The 10,934-nt window shown below is 42.2% G+C and overlaps 1 protein-coding gene across 1 annotated transcript; it reads left to right on the forward strand.

The window, feature by feature from the left end:
- The first annotated feature begins 1,541 nt into the window (after positions 1-1,541).
- Positions 1,542-10,779, forward strand: LOC120426999 (importin subunit alpha-3). The gene is made up of 5 exons (XM_039591816.2): positions 1,542-2,002; positions 7,288-8,172; positions 8,236-8,562; positions 8,628-8,804; positions 8,868-10,779. Exons 1-5 carry the CDS (start codon positions 1,934-1,936, stop codon positions 8,967-8,969), a joined length of 1,560 nt encoding a protein of 519 aa, XP_039447750.1. The 5' UTR covers positions 1,542-1,933; the 3' UTR covers positions 8,970-10,779.
- Positions 10,780-10,934: the final 155 nt, after the last annotated feature.

Raw genomic sequence — 10,934 nt, forward strand, 5'->3', positions numbered from 1 at the left:
ATGACTTTGGTCAGTTATCAAGGACGGCTAGCTCAGTCCTTTCCAGGACAAAAGACCATCAACTCAAAGGTAGTCGTAGACCAAAGCTACTGACTACTCATCACTCAGGGTCGGCACGAACTACTAAGCGGATTCAGGTAGATACGGATAGGGCATTAAAAATCAAAGAACCACACTTTTCAAATAAAACGTGTATTTCTGTGTAAAGTGTGTGTGTGTGAAGTGTAGTGTGAAGGCAACTCGGGAACCTACGTACCAATCTGCTGCAGCTGGTCCTCTCGGATGAACGCCGTCACGTAATCCTCTCGCGATGGCCGGTCACAGGAGCGCCCTCGACTGTGCCGCCGTACTCCCAGGGGGGGGGGGGGGGTTCGTTGCAGCCAAATGACGGTTGATGGCTGGTGCTGCTGAACCGGAACTCTTGAGCTGCTGGGCTGGGTTACGCAGAGGTAGGCCAAGCGGGCGTTGCTGGTCCTACTTGCGTCAGACGTCTTCCTTCAGTGGCGTATTCGGCGGACCCGGCACCTGGCCGATCTGGTCTCACCGAGAGGGGAAATCTCCTTGGTGATTATGGCGCCCGCGCCAGAGATGCTGATGGTCCTATTACTGTTAGGTGCAGGCAACGGCTCCTCCGCGCTTATAGGCCTGGACCGACCGAAACCCGTACGTCGTCGAGTCGAGCGGACTGTTAACTTCCGCCAAGCACTTCCACTTCCGGAAGGCCAAGGTGTGAACAGCGCAAAGAACGGCACTGTCACTTGTCGACCTCGACTGATCGCACGGACGTCTGTATAATAAAAGAGGCCGATCTTTGGGATCGGCGAGCCAGGTAGACTTCTCCCTCCTATTTTCCCTGGAGGGAAAACCACCATTTTCCATCCCACCCATTGTGTACCGTCTCGACGCGACGCCGTCAAGAACGGTCTTGTTCGCAGCGGTACGAAAATCCCTTCGCTGCTTTGTAGGGTGTGATGTCGTATGTTGGGGAATTAAATTAAAAAGTGAAGGTTCGTTCAAGAATTGTAACCAACGGTTACACATTTTTTCGATGGATCAACTATGGTCCCCTTGGAACGAGCTGTCAAGTAGGAGCTTTTCTGTCAAGAAGGACCGCGAGGTTAATTTTTCAAAATTGTTTTAAAAATCCATTTTAAACTCTTTGTGGTCGTACAAAGGGTCATTGTACTCAGAAAAATAAATTTTATCGCTGTAAACAATGATATCAGCAATCTAAGCTTCATTTTAGGACCCAATTGGCCAAAATGTCCAAAACAACCAAAATTACCGAAGCAACCCAAATGACCGAAACTCGAGCTCTCGGGTTTAATTACCAAGTGCGTACCGAGGAGCGTAAACTTTCCGAAGTGCCATGGTAAACTTCACAGCATTTGCACATAAATTTTAACACCATCTTGCTGTTTGACAGCTCGATATTTTTTCCTCCAAATTCACCATTTCTCTCCGTGTCCACAAAAGTTTGCGTTCGCCGACATCCGACCTAGGGCTGTGCCAGCTGTCAAAATCGGACTTTGACAGCTCCGCGAACGACGACGACGACGACGGGAGGACTCGCCAGAAGCGCAGAAAAATTTTGATCGCGAGTGCCATCGCGCGTATTCGCTGACTCAAGCAAAGACAATTCGTGCGTAAATCGTGCGTCGTCATTACGGGAACGATCGGGAGGATTAGCTGGTTGAAGGATACACACAATTGAAGGGAAACAAAACGGGAGCAGAACGGCTCCAGAGGACGATCCCCGCCTGCTGCGAACGAGAGCTCAAACGAAGAACCGATAGTGAGGAGGAGGAGGAGGTGGTCACGAACAACCACACACAAACAGGCACACACACAATCTAGTAGGCAGAGTGTTCTTTTTTTTGTGAGTGTTCTCAGCCAGGCCAGCCAGCAGCAGCAGCACCAGTGAGGAGCAAAAATGGCGTCGATAGATTCGCAGATGAAAAACCGAATGCAAGGTTTTAAAAACAAAGGAAAAGATCAAGAGGTGAGTGTTTTCTGGAAGTTTCCGGGTGCGCTCGCTCATGGAGCGGCGATTGGGGCTGGTGTAACGAGCTGCGAAATTATGCGACTGGATCTCCGGGAAATGGGAGGAAAAAATCCGGAAGGACATTTCGCAACTTTCCGATTTTTGTTGTTGTGCGATGTTGCGAAGTAATTTCCGGACGGCACCCGCAACCTGCGGCAGTTTCCGGCCGCCGATGGCTATTAAAACGAAAATGAGTTTGACCTTCGACGGGGTCTCTGTTCCTTTGGCGGAGAGAGAGAGAGGAAGAGTAAAAAAAAAAATCGAAAATGAATCAGCGAAGGCTGCTTTGATCGTGTTGTCTTCTTTTTAACAGAACGACTTGGGTGGAATTTTGGAAGGAGCTAAAAATCGAGCCAAAAACCGAAACAATTCCAACCAGAAAAGAGCTGCCTTCAGCTGTGATCAGTCGTCGTCGCTGTACGCGTGCATGTGTTCGTTTTGCTTTATTTATTAGCTGTCTGGCTGGTCATCGCGGGCAGACGTGCACCGTCAGCAGTGTCGTCTGGGGTTGACCCCGGCGGAGAACATTAACGAGAGAGAGAGAGAGAGAGGCCCTTGCTGTTGATGAGTCACGAAACAAACTTGGCGATTAGTCGTTAGGTTATTCGAAATTATCTATAAAGTCTTTCAAAGTATCTTAGAATAGCTTAGCTTTATTCAATAACTTATCTTCAATTGCGTTGCAGATCTCAAATTGCTCACTCCTAATGTAAACATCCACTAACTAAGCACTCTTTGTTTACAGACTCATATTGGCCCATTTACAATGTTTTACTTGATTTAATCAGAATGGCGTTGAATTACTTCGTTCATGTTAGTTCAGTTCATATTGAAAAGTACCTAATAGAATGTCTATTATAGAAATCGTATGATGTGTTTAGTGAATGCTTGTTTTGCTTAAAAATGCATTCAAGGTATCTCCTTGTTATGGAAAAACTTCCTATGTGGTCAATATTATTCATTCTTGGTACTTGAAGTTTACGTCGGTATTAGGAAAGGGCGCATTGTACTTCGAAGTTCTTAAAGTTTTTAGTTTGTTCTGAAAAATTAAGAAAATCAATGGGAATAAAAGACTAATCGACAGAAAACATTCTGAAATGCATTTTTGCGCACAGATAATCATATTTCGACGCCAACATTTCAAAAAGCATCATGTACAAACCATGCGTTTTGAGAAAAACGCATTTGAATGTTGAGCATCCATTTTCAATTCCCATTTTAATATAAAAGCAAAATAAGATGTTCTAATAATAACAAACGATGAAAAAGGTTGCTTTTATTGATACTTGATCATCCAAATTCAATAAAACATCATTTCCGTAAATTTATTTGAGTAAAACAAACATAACTCCTTCTGAAATCACCAACGTCGATATCACCCTGCTGCCATTGGAGGGAGCGCTTTGTTATGATTCGTTTTTCTTCGCCGAATGTACATGGCGCTTTGTTCATGTTGCTTTTTTTTTCGTCACGAGGTTTATGTAGCCTTTTGTTTGACAGGTTGACAGGGCTATATAAACAGGGACTGCTGATGGCAGAGATTTTGTTTATGTTACTTTGTTTAAAATCATGATTAAACAAACTTTACTGAAGTAACTTTTGCTCATTTTTGGTGGAGAGTTAGCTTATTAGGTGTACTTTCAGAATATGCAATAACCCAGAAAGTGTCAAAATGTACATGATGCCTTTTGAAATGTTACCGTCGATTTAGCACTTGTGGGCTCGTTTAAAAATATTTTTAAAATTATGAAATTGATTTGTACAGCACCGCAAAAACTTTATTTCTCGATACAAATAAAAACGTTAACTAGTCCGCCTTAAAGTGGTTGGTGCCTATCATACATTAATATACTCTTGAAAGGGTTGTCAAATTTTTAATCCTTCGTATTCGTTTTAAAGGTCTTTTGATTGCCCATCAACGGGTAATGGGTCGCATGGTCGATCCGGACAACGTTTTCATCAAAATATCTGAGATCCGGCCTAAAAAAAGTGTATAAAGTGCAAGTGCTTATAACTTTTGATAGGGTTGTCAGATCTTGAATGTTTTGGACTCTAAATGTATAAAATTTTTCAGACTTCAGTCAAACTTGTTTTTTAACATAATTTGCATAACTCTTGCATAGCTCTATAAATTCCAATAGCGACGTATGGGACTCCAAGACGGATCGAATGAGTCTAAAACGGACAAAATCGGTACGGCCAGTGCCGCGATAATCAACACAGAGACTTTCTGCTCAGATTTTGGTCCTTAAGGAGGTATTAGACTATTAGAAAGGGATCAAGAAATGGCTTTACGAACAGCAGAATAAAGGAGAGGGAACGATTTCTTGGGGCTTTTCTTCACCTTCTTTGGCTTGCTTTCGCTGCCGCTGCTGCCCATTTGAAATTTTTCTTGACTGGACTGCCGTTCTACGCATGATTGTCCCATGTTCAAAAAAGTGCAACTGAGAAAAACGCGATTGAAATTTTTCGACCGATTTCTGTGTTTCTACGCATAATTGTCCCGTGGGTTCCTATTCGCCCTATGTGTCCCTAATCGCCCCAGTTAGCAGGTTATCACCCTTATTTGTGATTATCTTGCTATACAACAGGTTAACAAGAAATAATGCTTAGTTAAACTAAAGATTCCGTGTAAGAAAATACTTGGTGAGACAATTATGCGTAGAAGTTTAGCGATGGGACAAACAGACTTGGTGTTGTTTTTCATGAGTTTCCGAACAAAGTACCAGATTTTATGCGTTTTTCTTAAAGTACACATCAAACTAAACTTAAAAATGTCATAAAGTCAAAATCGTCCAAAACTGACATGGGACAATTATGCGTAGAACGGCAGTGGATCCTTCCGAAGTGCGTAAACCACCAAACTCGCAAACAGAGCCAAATGTATGCAGGCTGACGTTTCTGGCAAACAAACAAAACAAGCAAAATGTCAAAAAGTGTGTTTGTGTGCGAGTTTGTTTTTTTTTGTCATAGTCTAATACGTCTTTGAGTAGAGATGTATACGTAAAGGTGGGGCTAGGAAGTCTAATTAAGATGTTCATTTTTAAAATACAACTGAACAGGTGCATTATGTCTGCCTACATACATTTTGATATTTTCCCAAACATTTTGAGCTATTATTCTAAACAATTAAAGGGGCAACACAAAAAGATTGTGTAATTTTTCAGTAAATTGCACAAAAAATATGTTAAATAGTTGCAAAAAAAGGTTTTCAATAATTATTCGTCCAATTTCAATAAAATTTTAATAAATTTGGTTATGCCTGAATCAGATTCATAACTCAAATGTCATAATTTCGAATTTCGAGATGAAAAGTTTCTTTGGGCAAAATATGTTTGAAGTTCAACCCAGAAAAAAGTATGTATGTTTTTTTTAATTAGTTAATACCTTTGTTGTTGGTATTTTTACAGATTTCTACTTAAATATAATTTGAGTGATTTATAACTCATTTCTAGAAATGTTAAACGAAGCCCCCAAGGGTCATACTTTGGTCACCCCTGATTAAAAGGTTGTTCAACTATTACGTCCAGTGTTTTTCGGGTTTGATAACTGTCACAAACTCTAGACCCCCTACCAAATAGGCATTCCTTCCTATAGCTGTTCCACTGACGGTCTGGAGGGATCCTACAGTGGCCATCATATGGTCATTATGGGACGATCCACAAACCACGTGGACACCTTCGGAAATTGAAAAAACTTTTTTTTCTGTATGGAGCGTATGCAATTGCCGGTATGTCCACGCATCCTCCCTCCGCGGTTGTTTCTGTGAAATGTCGTTCATACACACAATCTGACTTTGCGGTCAATGTGGTCCAGATCGCAAAATTAAGTGGAAAATAGATTTTCCGAAAAATGGTGAAATTTTGGAGCTCTTGTGATTTTAGAGGAGTTGTTGCAAATGAGCAGTTCTCTAGGATTTCGGTCATTCGATTTTTTTTTTGTATTTTTTAATCCGACTGAAACTTTTTTGGTGCCTTTGGTATGCCCAAAGAAGCTATTTTGCATCATTAGTTTGTCCATATAATTTTCCATACAAATTTGGCAGCTGTCCATACAAAAATGATGTATGAAAATTCAAAAATCTGTATCTTTTGAAGGAATTTTTTGATCGATTTGGTGTCTTCGGCAAAGTTGTAGGTATGGATTCGGACTACACTGGAAAAAAATGATACACGGTAAAAAAAATTTGGTGATTTTTTTATTTAACATTTAACACTAAAACTTGATTTGCAAAAAAAAACAATTTTAATTTTTTTTATTTTTTGATATGTTTTAGAGGACATAAAATGCCAACTTTTCAGAAATTTCCAGGTTGTGCAAAAAATCATTGACCGAGATATGTATTTTTGAATCAATACTATTTTTTTTTCAAAAAATCGAAATTTTGGTCGCAAAAATTTTTCAACTTCATTTTTCGATGTAAAATCAAATTTGCAATCAAAAAGTACTCTAGTGAAATTTTGATAAAGTGCTCCGTTTTCAAGTTAAATCCATATTTAGGTGACTTTTTTCAAAATAGTCGCAGTTTTAAATTAGTGCACATGTTTGCCCACTTTTGATAAAAATATGTTTGAAAAGCTGAGAAAATTCTCTATATTTTGCTTCTTCAGACTTTACTTTACAGACTCATAAAACATTTGTGAAATTTTCCGATCTTTTCGAAAACAATATTTTCAAATCAAGACTAACATTTCAAAAGGGCCAAACATTCAATATTACGCCCTTTTAAAATGTTAGTCCAAATTCATAGAAAGCATTTGAGCAAACCTTCAAAAATCAGTTTTTAGGAATTCAGAATTAAGTTTTAGAGAAAAGTGATATTCGGAGCACTTTTAGAGCTCTATAAAACAAACATTTTTATTTTTTAACAAGTCAATTTGAACTTTACTTTACTTAATCCACTTTCAGGTGGTTGATGCCTTCCTTGGATTGGCAAGCCCTTTAACTTTCTAGAAGTCAAAAATATTCCTGAAAAGTTAGATTTTCAAAGCCACCCGTAAACCGTCCTTATTTTCAACCTAACCAAAAGTTGCCCCTTTCTATTTGTAACAACACTTATAAAGACATTAAAACTTCACAATTTTTCGGAAAATCCACTTAATTTCACTTAATTTTGCGATCTGGACCACTGTACAAGGCAAGCAGTAAAGCCAGGTATAGCCAGGCATTAATGGTTGTGCGACATAAATTTTGATGTTGTGTAAAACTAAACATGATCGCTTTCTTTCTTTCTTCTTTTGCAGGAGATGCGAAGACGTCGCAATGAGGTGACAGTTGAGCTACGCAAAAACAAGCGCGAAGAGACGATCCTCAAACGGCGCAACGTGCCCGCGACGCCGGCCGAATCGACAGACGAGGACGACTACACCTCGCCGACGAACCTGAAGAAGCTCGTCGACAAGGCCGGAAACAACGCCGACAAAGAGGAACAGCTGGCCGCCGTCCAGGCCGCCCGTCGGCTACTCTCCTCGGACCGCAACCCGCCAATCGACGCGTTGATACAGAGCGGAATTCTGCCGATCTTGGTGGGCTGTCTGGATCGCGACGACAACCAGCTGCTGCAGTTTGAAGCCGCCTGGGCACTGACGAATATCGCATCCGGAACATCAGCCCAAACGAACCAGGTCGTGCGCGCCGGTGCCGTGCCACTGTTTCTGCGTCTGCTCGGTTCCCCTGCCCCGAATGTGTGCGAACAGGCCGTATGGGCGCTCGGAAACATCATCGGCGATGGCCCGTGCCTGCGGGATTACGTCATCAAGCTCGGCGTCGTCCAGCCGCTGCTTTCGTTCATCAAGCCAGAGATTCCGATTCCCTTCCTGCGCAACGTCACCTGGGTGATTGTGAACCTGTGTCGTAACAAGGATCCACCGCCACCGGTCAACACAATACTGGAGATTCTGCCGGCGCTCAACATGCTGATCCACCACACCGACATCAACATCCTCGTGGACACCGTGTGGGCGCTCAGCTATCTCACCGACGGAGGCAACGAACAGATCCAGCTGGTGATTGACAGCGGTGTCGTGCCCAAGTTGATCCCGCTGCTGTCGCACGTCGAAGTCAAGGTCCAGACGGCGGCGCTCCGAGCGGTCGGCAACATCGTGACCGGTTCCGACGATCAGACTCAGGTAACTAGGTTACTCGTTTTGTTTTTGAGTTGTTGAAATTTCAAGTTTCAACCATTTTTCCAGGTCGTCCTGAACTGCGACGCCCTTTCGCACTTCCCGTCGCTGCTGAGCCACGCCAAGGACAAGATCCGCAAGGAGGCGGTCTGGTTCCTGTCGAACATCACGGCCGGCAACCAGGCCCAGGTGCAGGCCGTCATCGATGCCGGCCTGCTGCCGAAGATCATCGAGAATCTGAGCAAGGGCGAGTTCCAGACGCAGAAGGAGGCGGCGTGGGCGATCAGCAACCTCACGATCAGCGGCAACCGGGAACAGGTGGCGCAGCTCATCAAGGACGGTGCCATCCCGCCGTTCTGCGACCTGCTCACGTGCAAGGATACGCAAGTTATCAATGTGAGTTGTTTGGGTTTTTTTGGTGTGCTGCAAGTGGGAGAGTGTTGACCTTTTCGCTTTGCTAGGTTATCCTGGACGGCATCAACAACATGCTGAAACTGGCCGGACCGCACACGGAGGAGATTGCCAACATGATTGAGGAGTGCGACGGAGTGTCCAAGATCGAGATGCTGCAGAACCACGAGAATATCGAAATCTACAAGCTGGCGTACGACATCATCGAGCAGTTCTTCTCGGACGAGGTAAGATCCGCTTGCTTTCTCGACTACCTTGAGGTGAAATTAATCTCTCTCTCCCCCCTACAGACCGACGAGGCCGTGCTGGACGAGCTGAGACCGGCCGTCGACGAGAACGCGTTCCAGTTCAACCAGAACCCAAACGTGCCCCGAGACGGGTTCAACTTTTAAAACAAGCACACAAACAACCTAAGGAAAGGAATCCCGCGATCCGCGACTGGCAGAGGACTAGCAACACTAGCAAAAACACACACAATATCTTCCCCCTCCCTCCCCCGTCAGAATCTTATCCGCGCGCTATCCACACACACACTCAACGCCACGCCGCTGCAAGTTTTAGTTGGTCATGTTTCAAAATTATCGCCACCACCACCTTCGCGTGCGCGTTTTCGAAGAGGCCGGATGATTCGACGCCAGTCTCCTCTTCCCGGACGGAAAAGGTCGCACGCGCGCGCGCCCAAGCAGATAAGAAATGCTAGTTTTTCTTAGGATTTTCTGCAAAACTAATTAAAAAGAAGAAGCAAGTTAATGATATCTATTTATTATATAAACAAAACAACAGAACACACGAAGATAAGAAAAAAAGGATTGCGGAAAGGACAGGTTAATAGAGGACAAACGGACGACGAAGCTGCATCTGCCATTCATCGTACACACGCACTCACCACACAAACACACACACAAATTCATACCCATCTGAAGACGCTTATACACACGTACACAAACATACAAACACGACCGTTGAATGAATTAAGAATTACGTTTTTCTGTAGAAAAATAACCCCTCCAACAAACTCAAGTTCCTTCTCTTCTTCGAGGAAAAAAATATCTTTTAGAAAAAGAACGTCAAGCGAGATTATTTTTTTCAGTGTCGCAATTTTCCTTTAAAATTTTGGTTTAAAAAACGAAAAACGTTTCGTGGGAAGGATACTTTTAAACTATCCTGCTTTTAATTGTTAAAGAATCAAATCAAGTTACCTCGCTCACGGAGAAGGGAAGGAGAAAGGTTGAAACTTTTTAAACGAAACAAGAAAAAAACTCAATTTCGCACATGGGTGACGAATTGAGAGGCAAAATTTAGCTAAACAGCAAGTGTAGTAGAGGCAAGAAGAAGGCAAAAAGTGTAAAGAAGAAACCGCGTTTTTCTTTTTCCTCTCGTGTAAAAAGCATATTTTTATATTGCAAACTTTATTGATCGAAATAAACCAATGGACTGTAAGTTAGAGCTATGTTATTTTCTCGGTTGGATGACAAATCGACACGAAACTTCTCATTTTCCGAGCCAACAGTAAAAAAGGGGCTTCTTTTGCTTTAGTTTAAGCTTTATTAAGTGTAAAGAGAATAAAATATCGGCCACAAATGAGTTAGAACAAGTGATTGCGCGTAGGCGCGGCTCTTAATGAAATTAAGCAGCACGCACTCTTGGAGAAAGATTTTTTTTTGTAATTAGTTTTCACGAATCAACAAAAACAAGAGAGATAGAGAGAGTCCCCTGCGCGGGTAGCAGGTAGGCGTCTGCGTTAGGAATTTTTAAGTAATCAAATTTTGTTCTTGTGTAGACAAATGTGAAAGGTTGCTCCGCAAAAAAAGAAAGGAGAGAACAGATTACAGACACAAACGCGCACTTTTTTGGTGATCGTCACACGTTGGTTGAGTTTACGCAGAAAAAGGGAAGGACATTTTGAAAATGATATTGTGAAACCAACTCGAGCTAGAAAATGTAATTTTCGAATTATGCAGACTTGGAGGCAGAACGAATGTGAAACAAGAAATCGTTTAGGGAATAACAAAGAAATTAGATATCAAACAATTGAAAAAAAGTCGAAACAGCAGCAGAAAAATCATACGCAAAAAAACTACATTACCATTTTTTATGTATTTAAGCTTGCTAGAAAGTCAAATTTGGAACAGCGAAAACAACAAGAAAAGAATAAATGGACGAAGCGACACGAGAAGCAACACTCAGACAAACCACAACAAACAAACACACACAAACAAACAAGCAAACAAACACACTCACCAACAGTACCGAGAAGAAAGCAAAATGGGAAGGTGAAAAGAAAAAAACAGATTTATTTTTGTCCTTTCTGAAAACATTGAACAGTAATAAAACAAAACAAAAAAAAAACAGACAAA

Source organism: Culex pipiens, chromosome 3 (assembly GCF_016801865.2).
Source record: "Culex pipiens pallens isolate TS chromosome 3, TS_CPP_V2, whole genome shotgun sequence".
Lineage (NCBI taxonomy): Eukaryota > Metazoa > Arthropoda > Insecta > Diptera > Culicidae > Culex > Culex pipiens.

What these genes read in the sequence shown, in the direction of transcription:
- LOC120426999 (XM_039591816.2), top strand. Translation starts at nt 1,934, where the DNA reads ATGGCGTCGATAGATTCGCAGATGAAAAACCGAATGCAAGGTTTTAAA. An exon ending in GTTCCGACGATCAGACTCAG is followed by an intron (nt 8,173 to 8,235) that starts GTAACTAGGTTA and finishes CCATTTTTCCAG; the next exon opens with GTCGTCCTGAACTGCGACGC. An exon ending in AGGATACGCAAGTTATCAAT is followed by an intron (nt 8,563 to 8,627) that starts GTGAGTTGTTTG and finishes TCGCTTTGCTAG; the next exon opens with GTTATCCTGGACGGCATCAA.